We start from the raw sequence: 20,457 nt of genomic DNA, 5'->3' as shown, positions 1-20,457 counted from the left end.
TGCCCTACATCCAGCCAATTTTTCCACATTTTTGTTGAGACGGGGTCTTCTGGCCGGGCAGGGTGGCTCACGCCTATAATCCCAACACTTTAAAAGGCTGAGGAGGGTGGATCACTTGAGGCCAGGAGTTCGAGACCAGCCTGGCCAACATGGCGAAACCCGTCTCTATGAAAAATACAAAAATTAGCTGGGTGTGGTGGCGCATGCCTGTAACCCCAGCTGTTTGGGAGGCTGAGGCATGAGAATCGCTTGAACCTGAGAGGCATTCCAGCCTGGGCAATAGAGACTAAAAAATACAGACAAGTCTTCTATGCTGCCAAAGAAGTTCTGGAACTCCTAGCCTCAGGTGACCCTCCCACCCCTTGGCCTACCCAAAGTGCTGGGATTACAGGTGAGCATGGCACCTGGCTTAAGGAGTTCTGGCAGAGGCCAAACTCCCTGCCTTGAGTCCTGTCTCCCATGGCCTCTGGTTCTAGCCCAAGCTTGTCTAACCTGTGGTTCAGGGCAGCTTTGAATGTGGCCCAATACAAACTTATAAGCTTTCTTAAAACACCATGGTATTTTTCTGCGATTTTTTTTTTTTTTTTTTTTTTTTTTTTAGCTCATCAGCTATTGTGTTAAGTGTATTTTATGTGTGGCTGAAGACAATTTCTTCCTCCAATGTGGCCCAGGAAAGCCAAAAGATTGGACACACCTGCTCTAGCCAAAGTTCATTCCAGCCCTCCTGTGTCAATCTGCTCTTCAACTCAGCCTTTCCAACACACTCAGGTCCTGCTTACCTGGGCAGTTTGTGGCAGGAGCTGAGGAGGCTAGGGCATACCCCCTTCCACCCTCTCCAAAGCATTACTTTTACTATTAATATAATAACTTTGGAGGGGGCAAAGAGAATTTTATAGAGCAAAATTACAAAAACTCTCATAGATCTGATACTGATGACTTGTACACTTCAGATCATTATCAGTGATGTAGAATACAACGTATTCTCAGCCAGCGCCTTCTGCTACCAATTAGCCGCTTTTTACAGTGCTAACGTACATATTCTGTAACCTTAACACAGCTAGTTTCTCTAACAAGGCTTCATGTTTCGCACATCAGCAACATCACCACTGAGCTCCTCTCACGAATCTGTTTTAACGGGCCTCCCAGGTGACTGCTATCTCCTGAAGCTGGGCCCACCACCACCCGGAAGCCCTCGGGCGCTGACACTACCACAGGGATTTTCTTCACCTGGAATCTGAGGCAAATGTGCATTCTCCTGGCAGAGAAGCCTGCGGCCCTAGACATCCTCAAAGACGTTAACAACAAAAAACCTACAGCGTTAGACTCAATAAATTCCGCAGGGTTCACTTCTCCAAACATACACCAAGCCAAAGTTTTCGCCAAGCCCTTTAATATTCACTTAAACGTTGAGGCACAAGCAATAATAAAACTGCATTTTTTACGTTACAAAAAGAGTTTGTATGTTATCTGCATGATATACCAATTTTCTCAATCTCTTCTGCAATAACGTCTCATTAACACTCTGGTCCACAGGTTGATTTAATAAAGTCAGAATGGCAGGCGGGAGGATGGTAAAATAAACTTACTGAGGGGCAAAAGGAACCAAACATTTACTGAGTGCCTACTATGCACACTCTACTAGGTTTTACACACTTTACATAAATGTGAACCTAAGTTCTAATGATCAGTTAACAGGCCAGCACTGCTATGGCCAGTAAGTCTATGTCGTAAATGTTCTTTCGCTTTTAAGTACAAATTGTGGAACAAAACAATGTATCTTTGTCCAAAGAAGCACGTCAACTGTTGCGCTAATACACTATTTTCCATTTCCAGTTTTTGTTTTTAGTAAGTGTGCAACATTAGCACACGGAAACGCTCCAGCTGTGTATTAGTTCACTGAAATCTGGGGTTTTTTCGTTCTCACCTGCTGAGCACCATTTGGCCAGCATCACTACAACGAGCTGATTCTATCACCTTGTAAAACTTAAGATGGGAACGGATAATGTTTGGCAATTACATTTCTGGGAGAAAAAAGTGCTAATTTTTTTCTTTAACTCGACACAGCTAGCTTTAAAAAGTGGTACCTCATTTTAAAGCACCAAAGTTGTCATTTAATAAGAAAATGTACTTGGGTTAATGAACTGTAAAATGAAGATACCACTGCCTTTTCAAGCATTACAGCAAAGCCAGTATGTTCAGAGCCAAGTGACACCCAGCTCATACTTCACTCCAGTTCCCAAGGAAATGGCGTTTCTACCCTCCCCAAACTTAAGCTGCCCCTCACTCCTCCAGCCAGCCCTCCTTTTTCTGAGACCATTCTTTCCTTGCTGAGCTGTCTGCCCCTTGCTCCCTTTCTCACCCCCGTTCTCCCTCTAACTGCCCCTCTATACATGTCTGGGCTGCTGCCTAAGACTTCTTAGCTGCCTGGTTAGTCACTGACCAATCACCACTACACTGCTTTGGATTTGGGATCCCACTAGTAAAACTAACTGGCATGTTTGTACTGGTCATCCCCTGAAAAAAGCATCCTGTGTAATAAAAAAGCACTGTTTAAGGGTTCAGGATCACAAACCCTCAAGATACCCGAGAAAAGTCCTCAAATGTGAGTCGCCTAGTCTAACAGTAGAGGTAAGTTCAAAGATGAAATGTGATTTGTTCAAGGCTGTGCGGCTAATCAGAGGCAGAAACTAGAACTGTTTCTCCTTCCACTACAACACAAAAAACCCGAGATTAATAATGATTAAGAAGAGTTTGTAAGTCAATCAAAATAAAATGCCTAGTACATAGGAAAAGTCTTTGGGATTTCTCCATAGACTTTTAGACAGAACAAAGGCAATCTTTACAATGAGAAATGCTCCTCAGTTCAACAGATGCCACCAAGTACCAAGGATCCTTACTCAGTTCTGAAACTGTGACTACAGACAACATGTCACTGTTTGAGAATAAGAGGTCCCACCTGCTCCACTCTTTGCAAGTCTTCAGTCACAAGGTTGCAACTTACTCTCATCGTTTAACAAGATAAATTAATCAAGTTGAAGTAGGATTAAGGAGGTACATTGAAGATAAAAGCAAAAGGCAACAAACATTTTTACAAGCAGATCATCCCAGTTACCTTAAAAGTTTCGGATTAATTTACAGAGTAGTGACAGAACCATACAATTTCAGTGAAAATCAAGATAGTTATACCATTAAAAAAAGATCAATTCAGAAATACTAAGTCAGGCAAGCATGCAAAATTCAGAATATAAAAAAATGCAGAGCCTGGTTGCCCACATACATTCCTTGGGTTAAGGTGGATTTAAAGATGCCCAACAGAACCCAATGAATCAGAAGCTAAAAGGGACACTTCAGTGATCAGCAGACGCATTCTCTCATGTAACAAATGGAGGGAAAGTGAGCACACAGTAACTGGCGAAGCTCACAAGGCTAGATTAGAGGTGTACAGAGATCTAATTCCTGGTGCTATTTGCAACTACATATATTTAAAATACAAAGAGATAAATACCCAGAACACATTAAGCCTGCTGATTTAAACAGAACATTTCAAGACTGATACAAAGAAAGGGAAGGAAGCTGTTAACCCAGCACAGCAGCACACCTCACATATTTACGTCTCAGAGATTAAATGGAAAGAAATCACCAATCGAAACCTTTAATGCTCAGTTTTCACAAACACAAATCAAATTTCCAGATTTACAGCAAAATGTGCCCCCTAAAAAACTGTACATTCTTCAGTTTCTCCTATACTTTTTTTTTTTTTTTTTTTTTTGCCTATCTTTCAAAACTGAGCACTGGGTATTTTTAACATAAGCCATGTCATATGTACAGTTTAACTATGTTTCAGGAATAAACAAAATCCATGACATTTTAGTAACTCATAGTGTATTTATAGAATGAAAAGTTCTCTATCAAAATACACTTTTCACTGGGAAAAATAAATAAAATAGACAAGTGGATCTACACAAAGTAAACAGTAACTTTGGTAGATTTCAGTGTAGTTCATAACAAGCATATTTGCCCTTATTCCCCCAGAGCTGCTCAACTACCAAGAATTTTTAAAATATTTTTAACTGAGATTTTATTATATTGACATTTGTTTCTCATTCCACATCATCTTCAGCCAAGCTCTGAGCACTTACAATTCTCTGAAAGAAAAAAAAATAATTTTTTAAAGTGTCATAAGCATTTAATCAGGATTCTAACTTCAACATAAAATGCTCTTTTTATTCAAAGAATCGAATCTTAGTAAAGTTCACCCATTCTGACATTTAATTCAAAATGTAACACTTTACACGCTGTCAGCATCCAAGAAAACAATGATCATACTACTGACAGTCCCATTTCAAAAGTCAAGTTATCAAAGGAGGCAGATCATTACATTATATATATTTTTAACTCAGAGGGGGCCTCTGTCACCCAGGCTGGAGTGCAGTAGCACAGTCTCGGCTCACTGCAACCTCTGCCTCCTGGGCTCAAGTGATCCTCCCCGACCTCAGCCTCCTGAGTAGCTGGAACCACAGACTCATGGCCACCAGGGCCGGCTAATTATTTTTTTATTTTTGGTGGAGACAGGGTTTTACCATGTTGCCCAGGGTGGCCTTCAACTCCTGAGCTCAAGTGAGTGCTAGGATTATAGGGCATGAGACACTGTGTCCAGCCATCATTACATATTACATCAGTCAATTACGTAACTAAAACCAAAAAGAATTTAAGATCTCTTTTCACTCCCAGGCAAACCAAGAACACTGATAATTGAGTGAAGGAGGTCATTTTTAAGGTAGGCTTCATAGTGAATTCACAAATATTCCAAAAGACATCACCCTCAGGCCAATTTTCCAAAAGTACTATACTATGCTGCCTTTCAAATAGCATAATATTAAACCAATGATTCCAGTATGAATCCTCTAGAACATTAGTCTAAATAAAAACAATTTAGACAAAGTCCTTGATTGTCCAACTTGTTCCCTCAAATCACTGGGACCTTTACTTTCTTTCCAGTCCTTTTCTAATTCAGTTGAGTAAAAATCAGTTTGAAAAATTAACCAGTCAGTTACTAACTATAAAGTTCTGTAAATACTTCCTATCATCATTCACTGTTTTAATCACACCAACTGGGGAAATCAACACATGTAACAGACACACTATTCCAAAAAGCAGATTCATTTGGGCTCCTTGAAAAGAACTCAAAATGAACAGAAAGCATTTTTGTTAACTCCTAATTTATACATAAGTTAATCTTTTACAGTATATTAGTGCTATTTTGCATTTTTGAGTAGGGATTTGGGGATGTTGTCAAATAGCTCCAAACTCAAAGCACACCTCAGCAGCAGCAGAGGCACTGAGCCTTTACATAAGTGAGTCAGAGGGAGTCCATGCTCCTGAGCGCCCTAATGACTAGGCTATAGCTATCTAGGCTCCTTTGTCAGATCACCTAACTGAAGGCATGGACTCCTGGAAAAGCAGGCAGAAAGCTACTTGTAGAAAGTAGCCAAGAGTGACCTGAATTTGGACAGTTGACTACTAAGACCTGAGACTTGGTGATAAGACACACACTTTCTGATCCACCTCCAGGGCACAATCACTAGATCTGGGCAGTCATCTGGATGTTTCCCATCAGAGAGGAAAATGTCAAGCGCTGACATCTCCCGTATTGTTTTCATTATACAAATAAGTTTATTTCATCATGTTCACTAGGCTCATTTTAAAATGTCCCTAATCATTCAATTCTAAATCCTACTCACTTTTATGTCGTAACATTCCAATTCCTTACCTGACTAATTGTTGGGAGCTTAGTCAGAAGCATCTGGAACACTGGTGGTGGAAGAGTTTGCTGTAAGACCTGCAGTAACTGCTGTGGTTGTCCACACACAGCAATTGCATTTGTCAGATGGTCTACGCCCTTCTCATATTCACCTGTAAGATTTACATAAAATTACACGTAACCTGAAAAGCCTTGGCCTTTGTCAAAATTAACTTTACACACTATCTCCAAATGATGCCGACCAAAAACACTATGCAAGTAAAATACTGGAAATAACCTATAATGCATTCATATAACTATTATGAAGCCACTAACAAGAATGAGTCAGATTACATGTACTGATATGGAAGTGTTTCAAACACATAAGGGGGAAATCAACGTATAAAAATGTCAAAGTATATTACTATTTATATACTTGGAATATTTCTGAAAGACTATATGAGACAATTGCTAACAATCGAATAGTACTTTTCTGTAACACAGAACTACAAGACTGGGGACTGGGGTGGAAAGAAGACCCAATTTCACATTAAGCCAAGTCTTTGTACTATTTGAACGGTATCATATGGGAAGAAAAAAAAATTTTTAAGTGATACTAGTAGGAAAAATGGTCATACTAATGAAATATGACAGGAGAAATAAAGCCATGATTAACTCTGAGTGGGAGGGCTTATTTTATCTATAAATATCCTTCAATAGACACATTGTTTGAAAAAAAAAAAAAAAAACACTTAAGGCTTACAGTTTTTCAAAGTTCACTTAATTCAATAAATAAGCATCTGCTATGTGCTCCTTGTCCTTAAAAGTTAACTCCATTTTATTTATTTTTTGAGACACGATCACCCTCTGCCACCCAGGCTGGAGTACAATGGTACAATCTTGGGTGACTGCAGCCTCAACCTCCTGGGCTCAAGCAATCCTCCCACCTCAACCTCCCAAGTAGCTAGGACCATAGGTGTGCACCACCACACCGGGCTAATTTTGCTAATTTTTTTTTTTTTTTTTGTAGAAACGGGGTCTCACTATGTTGCTCAGCCTGGTCTCAAACTCCTGGACCCAAGTAATCCTCCTGCCTCCGCCTCCCAATGTGCTAGGATTACAGGCATGAGCCACTGCACTCGGCCCTAATCCCACTTTAAATCAAACTCCAAAAACTGTCCCAAATTATTTGAGCAAAACTATGCTATTAAATATTTTAAATTAAGCACTCTTCTGTATAAGAGGTTCCCATTAAAATATTTTAATGTGCCTTACATAAAAATAACTCCATTAGATATATTTGCTGGGCGTGGTGGCTCATGCCTGTAATCCTAGCACTTTGGGAGGCCAAGGCGGGTGGATCACAAGGTCAGGAGTTCAAGACCAGCCTGACCCACATGGTGAAACCCCACCTCTACTAAAAATACAAAAATCAGCAGGGCGTGGTGGCACATGCCTGTAATCCCAGCTACCTGGGAGGCCAAGGCAGGAGAACTGCTTGAACCCGGGAGGCGAAGCTTGCAGTGAGCCAAGATTGCACCACTGCACTCCAGCCTGGGCGACAGAGCAAGACTCCATCTCAAAAATAAATAAATAAAAATTAAAAAATAGTAACAATACAAGTAGAAGAAGAATTCACCTCAAGTCTCTCACATTCCTGCACTTCTGAGCAGGTATTTACTGCCTTTGCTCCAAACTGTCTTTTCAAGAACATTTGTACAGTGAACAACCTCAGAATACAAACTGCCTCCCTCTGGAGCAAAGGCAGGTTTGCAACATTACCTATGTGTAGGGAAAAGCGCACACATGTTTACTGCCCATTATAAAAACTTCAGGATCCTTAAATTCAGGCCTCCTCTCCTATATGCAACCCACTACATGTACATGTGTCCCCTGACTTTCTGCATTGCCATAGGAACTGTGGCTCGGGAAACCAGTGCAAATGCCAATACCCTTGTTACTATTACTGCAGTGAATAACGAGCTGTCCTTTGTCTCCAGCCCAGTGGTCTCATGTCTTTCGCCAGCATCCATGAAATTGGGGCAAACTAACGTGTTAGCATGCAAGTAAGGTAAATCTCAGAACTGAACAGGAGCGGCGGCTCACACCTGTAATCCCAGCACTTAGGGAAGCCGAGGTGGGTGGATCACCTGAGGTCAGTTCAAGACCAGCCTGGCCAACATGGTGAAACTCCCGTCTCTACTAAAAATACAAAAATTAGGCCAGGGTGTGGTGGTTCACGCCTGTAATCCCAGCACTTTGGGAGGCTGAGGTGGGTGGATCACGAGGTCAAGATATCAAGACCATCCTGGCCAACATGGTGAAACCCGGTCTCTACTAAAAATACAAAAATTAGCTGGGCATGGTAGCACGTGCCTATAGTCCCAGCTACTCAGGAGGCTGAGGCAGGAGAATCACTTGAATCTGGGAGGCGGGGGTTGCAGTGAGCCAAGATAGTGCCACTGCACTCCAGCCTGGCAAAACAATGAGACTCCATCTAAAAAAAAAAAAAAAAATTAGCTGGGCCTGGTGGTGCACGTCTGTAATCCCAGCTAATTGGAGGCTGAGGCACAAGAATTGCTTGAACCCTCACTTGAACCCGGGAGGTGGAAGTTGCAGTGAGCTGAGATTGTGCCATTGCACTCCAGCCTGGGCAACAGAATGAGACGCCGTCTCAAAAACAAAACAAAACAAAACACCGCAGACCTTTTCCAGTTCTCAATACCATTAAGATCATTTTTTACTAGATTCTTTTTATTTACCAAACAATTTTCCATGATATAAATTCACAGGAAACTGATCTTAAAGAGTAAGAATGGACCAGGTGCAGTGGCTCACACCCGTAATCCCAGCACTTTGGGAAGCCAAGGCAGGCGGATCACTTGAGGTCAGGAGTTTGAGACTAGCCTGACCAACATGGTGAAACCCCCTCTCTACCAAAAATAGGAAAAAATTAGCCGGGCTTGGTGGCGCATGCCTATAATCCCAGCTACTCATGAGGCTCAGGCAGGAGAATCGCTTGAACCTGGGAGGCAGAGGTTGCAGTGAGCTGAGATCACGCCACTGCACTCCACCCACTGCACTCTGGATGACAGAGTAAAACTCCACTTCAAAAAAAAAAAAAAAAAAGGAGAAAACAGTTTCAGATCAACCTTACTAATTTTTCCCCAGCCAGCTGAGGATATTAAGTATGTCTTAGGGAATATCTCTACCATCATACCCGATGCACTTGACCCTGTCAGCTGACGGCAAGCCTGGGTATCAGGATAATCAGGATAGTCACTCTGGTGTTCTTTCCAGGCTCTTAAATCTGGTATATGTTTTTTGTTCTACCAATTGGCTGCTGTGGAAAGACTGAGAAACATTTTGGGTAAAATGTTGAGTACTGTGGGGTATCTGATGGCACCTGAGTATAAGTAAAGGTTTCCAAGAGCTTTCCTAACCTCTTGACCATCATCAGAAACAGGTCAATCTCCACTGACAATGTGAGGACTATGATTGTCCCATCTACACAATGTTTCAGGATACTCCAATTGTGTAGGTCATTGTCATCTGGGTTTGCAGGCACCATCTTGATCTGCTTGGCCAATTCCTTTCCCAGGTATTGAAATATGATGTAGTGATACCCATCACAAGAGATCCGACCCAGGGCTGCACAGTGATCCACTGATGGTCAGTTTAGAATTAATCAAAAGATTGGCTAAGTCAGTTCCTGCTTCTGAATACATACCACAATTAAATCTCTTCTGAACTAGCACTGTTGATTACCGTATCTGCAGATTTAGCAAAATGCTGAAGAAGATACATGGACACAACCTCAATTGCAGTGATCTTGTCATTTTGAGCTCCCTTCTTGTGCAAAGTGGATGTTGCTACAACTTTTGCTGACTGGACAGCCAGATCGTAAGTGGTATCTTTTGTTAATACAACAGCATCAAGAATATCATAAAATCCATCTATCAGCATAGGAAGATCAAACCCAGTGTTACACGATGCAAGGAGCAGAGCAACTCAGTATGCAGCACTGCTTTAGCACTGAGGAGGAATGCTTTCCCTTTCCCCAATGCCTGGGTCCTCTCTTTCAGATTGATGGAGAAATTGCAGTGTGATGCCTGTAGGAGACCTGGAAATGTTTCCTGATTGGTGCCTATCTTGTACTCCTCTGCAGTTAGATTTTATGTATACAGTTCTTAAGAGACAGCATATCATTCTGTTGCCCAGGCTGAAATGCAGTGGTGCCATCACAGCTCACTAGAGCCTCAAACTCCTGGGTTCAAGGTATCCTCCTACTTCAGTCTGCGAGTAGCTGGCTACAGGTGCATACTACTGCACCTGGTTTATTTTCTCATTTACTGTAGAGATGAGGATCTCACTTTTGTTATCGATGCTGGTCTCGAACTCCTGGCTTTCAGCAATCCTCCTGCCTCAGCTCCCCAAAGTGCTGGGATTATAGGAATGAGCCACCATGCCTGTCCCTACTCACTGATTTTTAACCCTTCCCAGTCTGCTGGCAATTTGAGTACTGTGACTCTTTAGGTCAAATTAATTGAGCAATTCTATTGATATCAAAAAAGTATTTCTTGGCAAAGGGGAGACATGATAAAAGTTAGTTACCACCATTTTAAATGAATTAAACTCTCCCCATAAAAGAAACAACAAAACAAACTCATTCACACACAAATGCCCCACATCATATAGTTCAATTCTATCTAAATCTATTGATATAGCAATCAGAATTTAAAAATACTTGATAGCAGCTTTAATAATGATAGCAACTACTTCAAATCTACTTTTGAGATTACTGAGTAAATTATGGTTCTCACGTTTGTCAATTTGATAATTTCAATTTCATAGCTGAACTTTAAAGATAGAATATTTTTTACAAACTTCTTAGCACTGTTGATGAAATAAATGAAGTACAATGTAATGAAAAGGCTAAATTCTGGATCAGATAACAAGTTGGTTCTGAAATAAGGGGTCATGAACTCACCGTGTGACCTTGATTAGGTAAATTAACCTTCTCTGGGACCTTACATTAGCCATTGCTTCCTATAAATACTGGAAAAGATCTGAAGATTAGATGAAGGAGTTGAGGAGTATATTCCTAGCTCATATTCCTTCACTTACTATTTACATATCGCACTATGGCTATACATTAGGAACTACTTCAGAGTAAGAGAACCTCATTTGTAAAAACTTACTATCTTCTCCATCATATGATATAGCAAGAAAACCTAAAACTCACTTAAAATATATTATGGACAACAATATCCCACAAGGAATATTTCTTTCTAGAGCCAGTCTTACACAAAATAATCTTCCAATTATTAAGTGCCTAAAAACTTGTCTTGAGATATTTGGAGTACCTTTTCTAATAGCCAAATTACACAAACAAAGCCCCTTATCATTATAAATTTCTATCAGTGAGAAAAATTCTACCCAGTTCCTTAGCTTTTCAATGACTATTACCTTGAGCTAGTAACTCTTCACCAAGCTGTATTTCTTCAAGGAAGAACTTCTGAACAGCTTCAGCATCTTTAAGGTCAGGTAACTGGAAATAAAATATTTAATAATTGACACCACAATTATGCCAGGGGATATAACCAATACACAGATATCAATAAAAATAAAACAACAAAAAACCAAATCATTCATTCTAAAAAAACTGATAGAAGAACTTTACTCCTGAACAACACTTGTAGGAAGTAAGAGTTCATCTACATTCAAATGAATAAAAGAAAAAACTTGAGTTTGTAGTTTTTTTTTTGTAATTCTTAGCTCTAACTCGAATGTAAAGAGAAAAGAATACAAAATCTATACCGTCTATGCACTTTACGATATTTTCGGATACCATTATTGTAGATTTTTATACAACTGTAAGCAATTTGTCCTTATGATTCAACATTATTTTATACAGATTTGTTTTGTGGTTTTTGTTTTTTGTTTTGTTCTTGTTTTTGTTTTTGTTTTTTTGAGACAGAGTCTCATTCTGTCACCCAGGCTGGAGTGCAGTGGCACAATCCCAGCTCACTGCAACTTCCACCTCCCGGATTCAAGCGATTCTCCTGCCTCAGCCTCCCAGGTAGCTGGGATTACAGGCACCCGCCACCATGCCCAGCTAATTTTTGTATTTTTAGTAGAGATAGGGTTTCGCAATGTTGGCCAGGCTGGTCTCAAACTCCTGACCTCAGATGATCCACCCGCCTCGGCCTCCCAAAGTGCTAGGATTACAGGTATGAGCCACCGTGCCCAGCCTACATTTTACATGCATCTAAAAGACTGTTTTTTGAGACAGGGTCTCACTTTGTCGCCCAGGCTGTAGTGCAGTAGTGTGATCACAGCTCAGTGCCTTCACCTCTCAGGCTCAAGTGATCCTCCTACCTCAGCCTCTCTACAAAAAAATAAAAAGATTAGCTAGGCATGGTGGTGCATGCCTATAGTCCAGCTACTAGGGAGGCTAAGGTAGGATTGCTTCAACTCACGAGGTCGAGGCTGCAGTGAGCTGTGACTGCACCACTACTGCACCCCAGCCTGGGTGACAGGGTGAGACCCTGTCTCGAACAAAAAAAAAAAAAAAAGTGGCCATTTTTATTTGAAAACCTAAACTTCAGTAGCTGGGTGCGGTGGCTCATGCCTGCAATCCCAGCACACTGAGAGGCCAAGGCGGGCAGATCACAAGGTCAAGAGATCGAGGCCATGCTGGCCAACACGGTGAAACCCCATCTCTACAAAAATACAAAAATTAGCTGGGCGTGGTGCCACACACCTGTAGCCCCAACTGCTCAGGAGGCTGAGGCAGGAGAATCGCTTGAACCTGCGAGGCAGAGGTTGCAGTGAGCCAAGATCACGCCACTGCACTCCAGCCTGGTGCCAGAGTGAGACTCCATCTCAAAAAAAAAAAAAAAAAAAAAAAAAGAGAGAAAACCTAAACTTCTATTAGTGCAAGTTTTTGGTCCTTGAATTACACTGTACATGTTCTTATTAGCCTAGCCAACACAACTGAAACAATTTAAATTTCTGAAAGTGGAGATATCTTTCACGCACTATCCCAGCATGTAGCAATAATTCTATTTCTGAATCTAAAAATACATACTGGTGCATGTCTCAATCTATTTTCCTATGCCCTTAGAAATGTCAGTTACCAAAAGCATAATAAACATATTACACACTTCAGAAAGGTAGTCTGATCCTACTAGAACAACAAAGTAGTTCCCTCCCATTTTCACTTCCCTATTACCATGTCCAGTCAACTAGCTGTGTTTACACAACTGTTTCAAAATAACAAAATATACTGGTTAACTTAATTTTTCCTTGTCTCAACTTGCTTTAAAAAGAACCACTAATGATCCAGTAATCCAAGTCCTAAGAACCCAGACAACAGAACTCATCTCAATAAAAAGGAAAAGCTGCACGTACAATGATTAACATTTACTTAATTACACATGCCACAGAATATTTTTTACCAAGCAGATAAATCTACGTAGTCATTAAAAATAATCAAGAACTCAGGATCTATGAAAAGAAAAAATAAATTACAAGTTTTACATCCAGAACTGTGTACTGCAACAAGGCAAAAATTTGTCAGGGCAGTGGGATTCTGCATCAGTGGGCTTGAATAATCTTGAATAATTTTTTAAATAACCCATGGCTCTTTTAAAGGAAGTTGGAGTAAAGAAATAAAATCTTAAGTGTAATATTGTATCATTTTGAAGCAGCTGATTAGGAACTTTTCATCTTTTGGTGCAAATGTCTTGAGGCCCTCATCTTGTTCCTTAATTATTGTTCATACAGTAAGCTGTTTGTTGTTATGGCCAGCAAAAGAAATAATGAAGGACTCGGTAATTATCAGTGGAACTACGTTATTCACCTACTCCTAAAAATAAGCTGTATTTTGAAATAAAAAAGCAATGTCCAGTATCAACTAGCTTTTTCCAATTACATTTTAATTACATTTCCAATTACAGATTTTAAAATAATATTTCTACAAAATATATAATTTAAACAGAAACCAGACTATTACCTTGGAAAGCCCAGCTCTCTCCTTGGCAAGCTTCTGTTTCTTTCTTCCTACAAGAAATGCAAAGTTCTATTTACATTTTGTCATTATAAAAATTGGAATCAAAAGAATTCTAATTGCTGTGGCAGTCATTAATTCCATTTGCAAAACATTTCTAACTCTAGGAATCTATCCCTCCCTGTGATCTGTCAAGGCCATATGACTAGTTCTGGTCAATGAGCTGTAGGCAATGCGACACTGCACTGGAGCGTTCTCCTTCCCTTTGGGGCAGATCTAGCAATTCACAAGATGGAGACAGCTCCAACAGCTGGACTTCTAAAGTAATTACAATAAGCAGATCAAGTCCCCCCTTCCAACCAACACAGGATATGTAACGGGGCAAGAATTAGGCCACTAGTATTAGGGAGTTTTATTACTGAAATATGCCAGATTATATCTTTACTGAATGCTGCAAACTGGCATTCTTAAATGAAAGAAAGAATCTGAAGTGTACAGGAGGCATATGGTGGTTACATGAAAATACTATACCACTTAAAGGTACTTGAGCATCATCAGAATTTGGTATCCAGGGGAGGCCTGGAACCGATCACTCAAGGATACTGAGGCAGGACTACACCTAAAGTGATAATCACTAAAAACTACCAATGACATAGAGAGTAACTACTGACATAGTTAAGAAAATGTAAGGTTCCAATACTTCCTAGCTAATACTTATTAGCTGGATGATCTTAGGCAAATCTCTCACTCTCCCAAGATAAGGTCTAACCTTACAGGACTACAATGAGAAAAGCCACAAAACAAGCAAATGTCCTCCGAAAACCTTACTTAAAGCACTCTACAAATCCAAGCTTCAATGCATGACTAAAGAGGTCTGAGGGCCAGGCACAGTGGCTCATGCTTATAATCCCAGCACTTTAGGAGGCTGAGCCAGGCAGATCACAAGGTCAGGAGTTCAAGACCAGCCTGGCCAACATAGTGAAACCCCATCTCTACTAAAAATACAAAAATTAGCCAGGCATGGTGGCGGGTGCCTGTAGTCCCAGCTACTCGGGAGGCTGAGGCAGGAGAATCGCTTGAACCTGGGAGGCGGAGGTTGCAGGGAGCAGAGATTGTGCCACTGCACTTCAGCCTGGGCGACAGAGCGACACTCTGTCTCAAAAAAGAGGTCTGCCTACCTGCAGACAGAAGGTTCATTTACCATGGTCAGGGTACCTTTTCTTAGTCAACCCTCATAAACTGGATTTCATCACACCAGCATCAGATACCCACTCATCTCCCATAATAGAGTGCTACCACTGTGAGGCTTAAATACAATTCTAGCCATTTCAACAGAAAAAATACGCATTAAAGTTGATCTTATGTATTAATCTGAAGACTAATTTTTCTAAGTACCTTACCTAAGTGTTCATCACAGCACAACTAACAGTGGGGAAAAAGGACAAAGAACATAATTCGACCCTCCATTTGCTTATGGTTTTTTGTTCTCTTAAGGCAGAAAATAATGAGTGATACCAGACAACAATATCTAACTGCTAAATATCGTGGTCTACACTGGAACCTGTACTGAAGGGAGCGTAGTAAAATGTGAAAACAAATGGAAGACTTCAAAGGATCTGGACATGAAGACAAGGAACACTTGGATGTAAGCACTAAGTTTTAGATGCTACATGCCAGACACTGTTCTAAATGTTTATTAGCCTATTTAATCCTCACAACATTAAAAGAGGTACAGCTGGGTATGGTGGCTCACGCCTGTAATCTCAGCACTTTGGGAGGCCAAGGCGGGCAGATCACTGGAGGTCAGGAGTTCGAGACCAGCCTGGTTGATACAGTGAAATTATCTCTACTAAAATACAAAAAATCAGCTAGGTATGGTGGCAGGCGCCTGTAGTCCTAGCTACTCGAGAGGCTGTAGCAAGAGTATCACTTGAACCTGGGAGGTGGAGGTTGCAGTGAGCTGAGATAGCGCTACTGCGCTCCAGCCTGGGCCACAGAGCGAGACTCCGTCTCAAACAAAAACAAAAAAACAAAAAAACCAGGTACTATTATCATCCCCATTTTCCAGATAAGAAAATGTACTAAGGTCACAATTACTTACTGGTGGAATGGCAACTCAAACCCAGGCTTTTGGACTTGAAACATGACTCTCTTCTGCCTCTATAGTTAAGTGTGGAGAAGTAAAGATGGTATTACCATCAAAACAAAAGGCACCTCAGAAATGAACGTGCCAAGTTTGTGGGATCAACTGTATGTGAGACATACAATTTGCTAAACCAGAATTTAGGGAAAATGACAAAACTGATAATGAAACCCAGGAAAGTGAAACTTAGTCATAAGTTATTTAATGAGGTGGGGAGGAGTGTGTGATTGCCACTGAATACATAACTGATAGAGCTACCAAATTTTAAGATCACTTAGTTCCTTTACATTTTTAGCAATAAGATTAAAATTCTGGCTTTAGTTTCATGATACAATTAACTTGTTACATTAACATATTTTCAGATATAGTATAATGCAGTATCTCTGTGATAAAGGGACAGATGTAATCAACTGAAAAACCATGAAGAAATTTAACAATGGGCAAAATCAAGCCTTGACTCAATGTTTCCAAGATTTATTCATTTAAATAAGATGCTTAATATATTTTTAATGTGTCATTTTATCCGTCCCATATAAGTGAAATGCACCTGCAGCTGGCATTGTAATTTGGCAATTACATTTCATTTACTCATAATTTAGAATGATAAAAACTATGCTTCAAGGATCCTGATACTCTGCTTTTGCTAACAGGTGACAAAAAGTCTAAATATATTAGGATCCCAAATTTAACCTCAAGCCTCATTTTAAACAATGTAAGGCTCTCTTTTCATTTTTTTTCTTTTTGAGACGGAGTCTCGCTCTGTCGCCCAGGCTGGAGTGCAGCGGCGTGATCTCGGCTCACTGTAAGCCCCACCTCCCGAGTTCATGCCATTCTCCTGCCTCAGCCTCCCGAGTAGCTGGGACTACAGGCACCCGCCACCACGCCCGGCTAAGTTTTTCTATTTTTTAATAAAGACGGCGTTTCACCATGTTAGCCAGGATGGTCTCGCTCCTGACCTTGTGATCCGCCCGCCTCGGCCTCCCAAAGTGCTGGGTTTACAGGCATGAGCCACCGCACCCAGCCACCTAAGCCTCTCTTCTTAACGAAAAAGAAAGCCAATGAGCTACATGCCTTATGTGAGAAACTGCTCTTTTATTGCAGATGTAAATATTCTATTGGAAATAAGACTAGAAGAACTCAAAATTTAAAAAACAATTAATTTTTAAAACTCAAAATTAACTGAACAGAGTTTCATTCCACAAAGGCAAAATACCCCTAAAGTTTTAAAAATCAGCCAGTCACACAATTGCACTTTTTTTTTTTTTTTGGAGACCAAGTCTCTCTGTGTCCCCAGGCTGGAGTGCAGTGGAGCCATCTCGGCTCACTGCAACCTCAGCCTCCCAGGTTCAAGCGATCTTCCTGCCTCAGTCTCCCAAGTAGCTGGGACTACAGTTGGGTGCCACCACGCCCAGCTAATTTTTTTATTTTTAGTAGAGACGTGGTTTCACCATGTTGACCAGGCTGGTCTCGATCTCCTGACCTCGTGATCTGCCCACCTTGGCCTCCCGAAGTCTACACACACACACACACACACACACGTATATTTTGGAGACAGAGTCTTGCTCTGTCCCCAGGATGGAGTGCAGTGGTGCAATCTCTCCTCACTGCAACCTCCGCCTTCCACATTCCAGCAATTCTGCCTCAGCCTCCCAAGCAGCTGGGACTACAGGCGTGTGCCACCACACCTGGCTAATTTTTGTATTTTTAGCACAGACGGGGTTTCGCCATGCTGGCCAGGCTGCTCTTGAACTCCTGACATGAGGTGATCCACCCACCTCGGCCTCCCGAAGTGCTGAGATTACAAGCGTTGAGCCACCACACCCGGCCGCAATTACCTTTAAACAGAATGCAGGATTATTCTAAATAAATTTTACGTGATAACAAAAACATCAAACAACAAAATAATTCTACTCATAAAAATATCTCGTCCAGACGCAGTGGCTCACGCCTGTAATCCCAGCACTTTGGGAGGCTGAGACGGGAAGATCACTAAGTCAGGAGTTCGAGACCAACCTGGCCAATATGGTGAAACCCTGTCTCTATTAAAAATACAAAAATTAGCCTGGCGTGGTGGTGTGCGCCTGTAATCCCAGCTACTCAGGAGGCTGAGGCAGAATTGCTTGAACCTGGGAGGTGGAGGTTGCAATGATCCGAGATCACCCCACTGCACTCGAGCCTGGGCGACAGAGCGAGACTCAAACAACAAAAAATCTCTAGCATTCATCAATTACCATGTGTGAGGAACAGTACTAAAACTCTACACTATACCATTTTACAAAAAGGGAAAACTAAAGCTTGAAGTGACTTGCCTAAAGTTACTGCTGCAGCTAAGTAATTCACTGTAATCATTAGGTTGCTGCTAAGGCCAGAAAAAACAATTTTAGATTGAAAATGATGGAGAGGTTATTTTGAAATAACATTCCTCCATTTGTCTAAAATGATAGCTCTTGTTTCTGCAACAGGACTTCAGGGTTTCCAAAGGAAGATAGGGTTAATCCCTTCTTTATAACTCCACATGTGTACCAAAATCCCCAGCTGTCACCCATTTTGGCAACTACAGGACAATAACCTGAAGGCAGAATTACTACCAGCATTTACGGAGGAGCATTTCCTATGTCAGGAAAAGTGGGAGGCAATTCAAACATCTCAATCTTCACAAGACCAACGAGAGGTAGGTGGCATTACCTGATTTTACAACTACGGAAATTAGGATTCAGAAACCCCAAATTATGCCGCTAACCTGGCCCTAGAAATTCAGGGTCTGAATCCAAAACACTATTCTATTAGTCTGCCTAGTCATAAATCAAATTATGTCTATATCCCTTCCCTCCTAAAACATAAGAAAGCTGGAACTAGATGTCTGATTCTAAGTGCTAGTAAGATCAGCGCTGCAGTCACTGCTCACACATGGCTATTGAACACTTGAAATGACTTAGTATAGCTGAATTAAATCGTAACCACTGTTACTTAAGTAAACAATAATCCCTTCTTTGTACACCTTGGGCTTTAGTAACTTATGTATCAATTTTAATTTCAAAAACTAATTTGGCTGAACAACCAAGATAAGCCAAAAAATATTTCTTATTGCAACAAATTTGCTCTTCGGTGATGCGAATGAAGATTCTCCCATAATTCAAGGTGGATCACAACGGTTTTCACGACACGATTCCCCTCTTGTAGACCTCTCTTAAAAGATGTCGCAGGTATGAAATAAGACTGAGCCACGGGAGAAGCGCAGCCCTTTGGACTCCCCTGAAATTTCTATAGCATTCACTCATATCTTGGAAGCACTTAGAACGAAGCTACCAAGAGGGTTTAAGAATGCAGCAATGAGCCAGGCGGATCATCTGAGGTCAGGAGTTCGAGACTAGCCAGACCAACATGGTGAAACCCCGTCTCTACTAAACACAAAAAAATCAGCCGGGCGTGGTGGCGGCCGCCTGTAATCCCAGCTACTGGGGAGGCTGAGGCAGGAGAAGCGCTTGAACTCGGGAGGCGGACGTTGCAATCAGCCGAGATCGCGCCACTGCACTACAGCCTGGGCGACAGAGCGAGATTCCGTCTCAAAAAAACAGAATGCAACAATGATACTGCACTGAGCATGCGGATTTAGCCTCAGACTAAAATTCGCGACAAAAATGCACGACTTTTTAGTTAAAAGTAGAGGTTTAAAAAGATGAACGACAAAAAAAGAGACAACCTCCTCCCCAGGCCACACACACCCGAGATTGTAACACAAATCAAGAGTACATTTCCACGGCTAAAGTGTTTGGGGAAAACAAAACGGGAAAAATCCTTCCTCCAAAATGGAGGGAATTCCTGCGGGGCACTAGAGCCCCCGGAGCGGCGCAGCCAGCGCCATCGCCTATTGAGGGCCGCACCACGCGGTCGCCCTGCGCGGCCCACAGGCTGTTGGGAAACAAGGACCCCTCCTGTGGAGGGCGGCGGCCGAAGGCAGCAGGCCCGGCCAGGGGAAAGAGAACCCACTCACGTTCTCGAAGCCTGTTCTTGAAGTTGGGGTCACTTCGTCTTTTGCGGTCGAAGTAGATGCAGTACCCAATAAAAAGGGCCCCGCATACACCGGCGGCGATGGCGCTGTTGCGACCCACCATCTTCTCTACAACGCTGGGCGTGGACGGTGGCGGCAGGCACCGCGAAGGAGCGGTGGGCCACGAACCCTCAGAGCGGTCGGCGTAGCTCACACCCGACGGCCGCGGGCCAGGAACACGCAAAGGCCGAGCACACGCCACTTCCGGTCCCAGTCAACTAAGGGCCTCGAGGTCGTCCGCGGCAGTGCCTGAACAGAAACTCGGAGCGCGGCTCCTGCGCCTGCGCAGTGGGCCACGCCGGCATTGCCCGTGCGCCGCTGGGTGTACGCACTGGAGTCGGGAGTTTGCACGTGACCGCGGACTTTTTTTTCATATCCGCCGACCATGCTGTAATGAGGAGGGCGCGTTGCTGGCGTGCGCGTACTCAGAAGACTAGCTGACAGCCTTGTTTATGGCAGACAAAGACGCAGGGTCCCAAACTGCGAATGCTTCATCTTGTCTAACACAGGCA

The 20,457-nt window shown here is 42.0% G+C and overlaps 1 protein-coding gene and 1 non-coding gene across 2 annotated transcripts; both read right to left on the bottom strand.

The window, feature by feature from the left end:
* Positions 1-1,373: 1,373 nt before the first annotated feature.
* On the bottom strand, positions 1,374-20,292 carry TOMM20 (translocase of outer mitochondrial membrane 20). The gene is made up of 5 exons (XM_003267275.3): positions 19,889-20,292; positions 13,761-13,807; positions 11,210-11,291; positions 5,771-5,913; positions 1,374-4,145 (listed from the first exon to the last, which is right to left on the bottom strand). The coding sequence occupies exons 1-5, from the start codon at positions 20,007-20,009 to the stop codon at positions 4,101-4,103; spliced, it is 438 nt and encodes a 145-aa protein (XP_003267323.1). The 5' UTR covers positions 20,010-20,292; the 3' UTR covers positions 1,374-4,100.
* Positions 19,090-19,224, bottom strand: LOC115835303. The gene has a single exon (XR_004030291.1). It is a non-coding gene; the product is annotated as a small nucleolar RNA SNORA14 (small nucleolar RNA).
* Positions 20,293-20,457: the final 165 nt, after the last annotated feature.

Source organism: Nomascus leucogenys, chromosome 5, assembly GCF_006542625.1.
Source record: "Nomascus leucogenys isolate Asia chromosome 5, Asia_NLE_v1, whole genome shotgun sequence".
Lineage (NCBI taxonomy): Eukaryota > Metazoa > Chordata > Mammalia > Primates > Hylobatidae > Nomascus > Nomascus leucogenys.
Note: the sequence above shows the minus strand (reverse complement) of the source record. Positions and strands in the feature narration are given on the sequence as shown.

Excerpts from the sequence above, each read along its gene's own strand:
- TOMM20 (XM_003267275.3), bottom strand. The coding sequence starts at position 20,009 with ATGGTGGGTCGCAACAGCGCCATCGCCGCCGGTGTATGCGGGGCCCTT. Across the intron at positions 13,808-19,888 it reads CAAGAACAGGCTTCGAGAAC|GAAGAAAGAAACAGAAGCTT; the intron begins GTGAGTGGGTTC and ends CATTTCTTGTAG. Across the intron at positions 11,292-13,760 it reads AGAGAGCTGGGCTTTCCAAG|TTACCTGACCTTAAAGATGC; the intron begins GTAATAGTCTGG and ends TTTTATTTCCAG.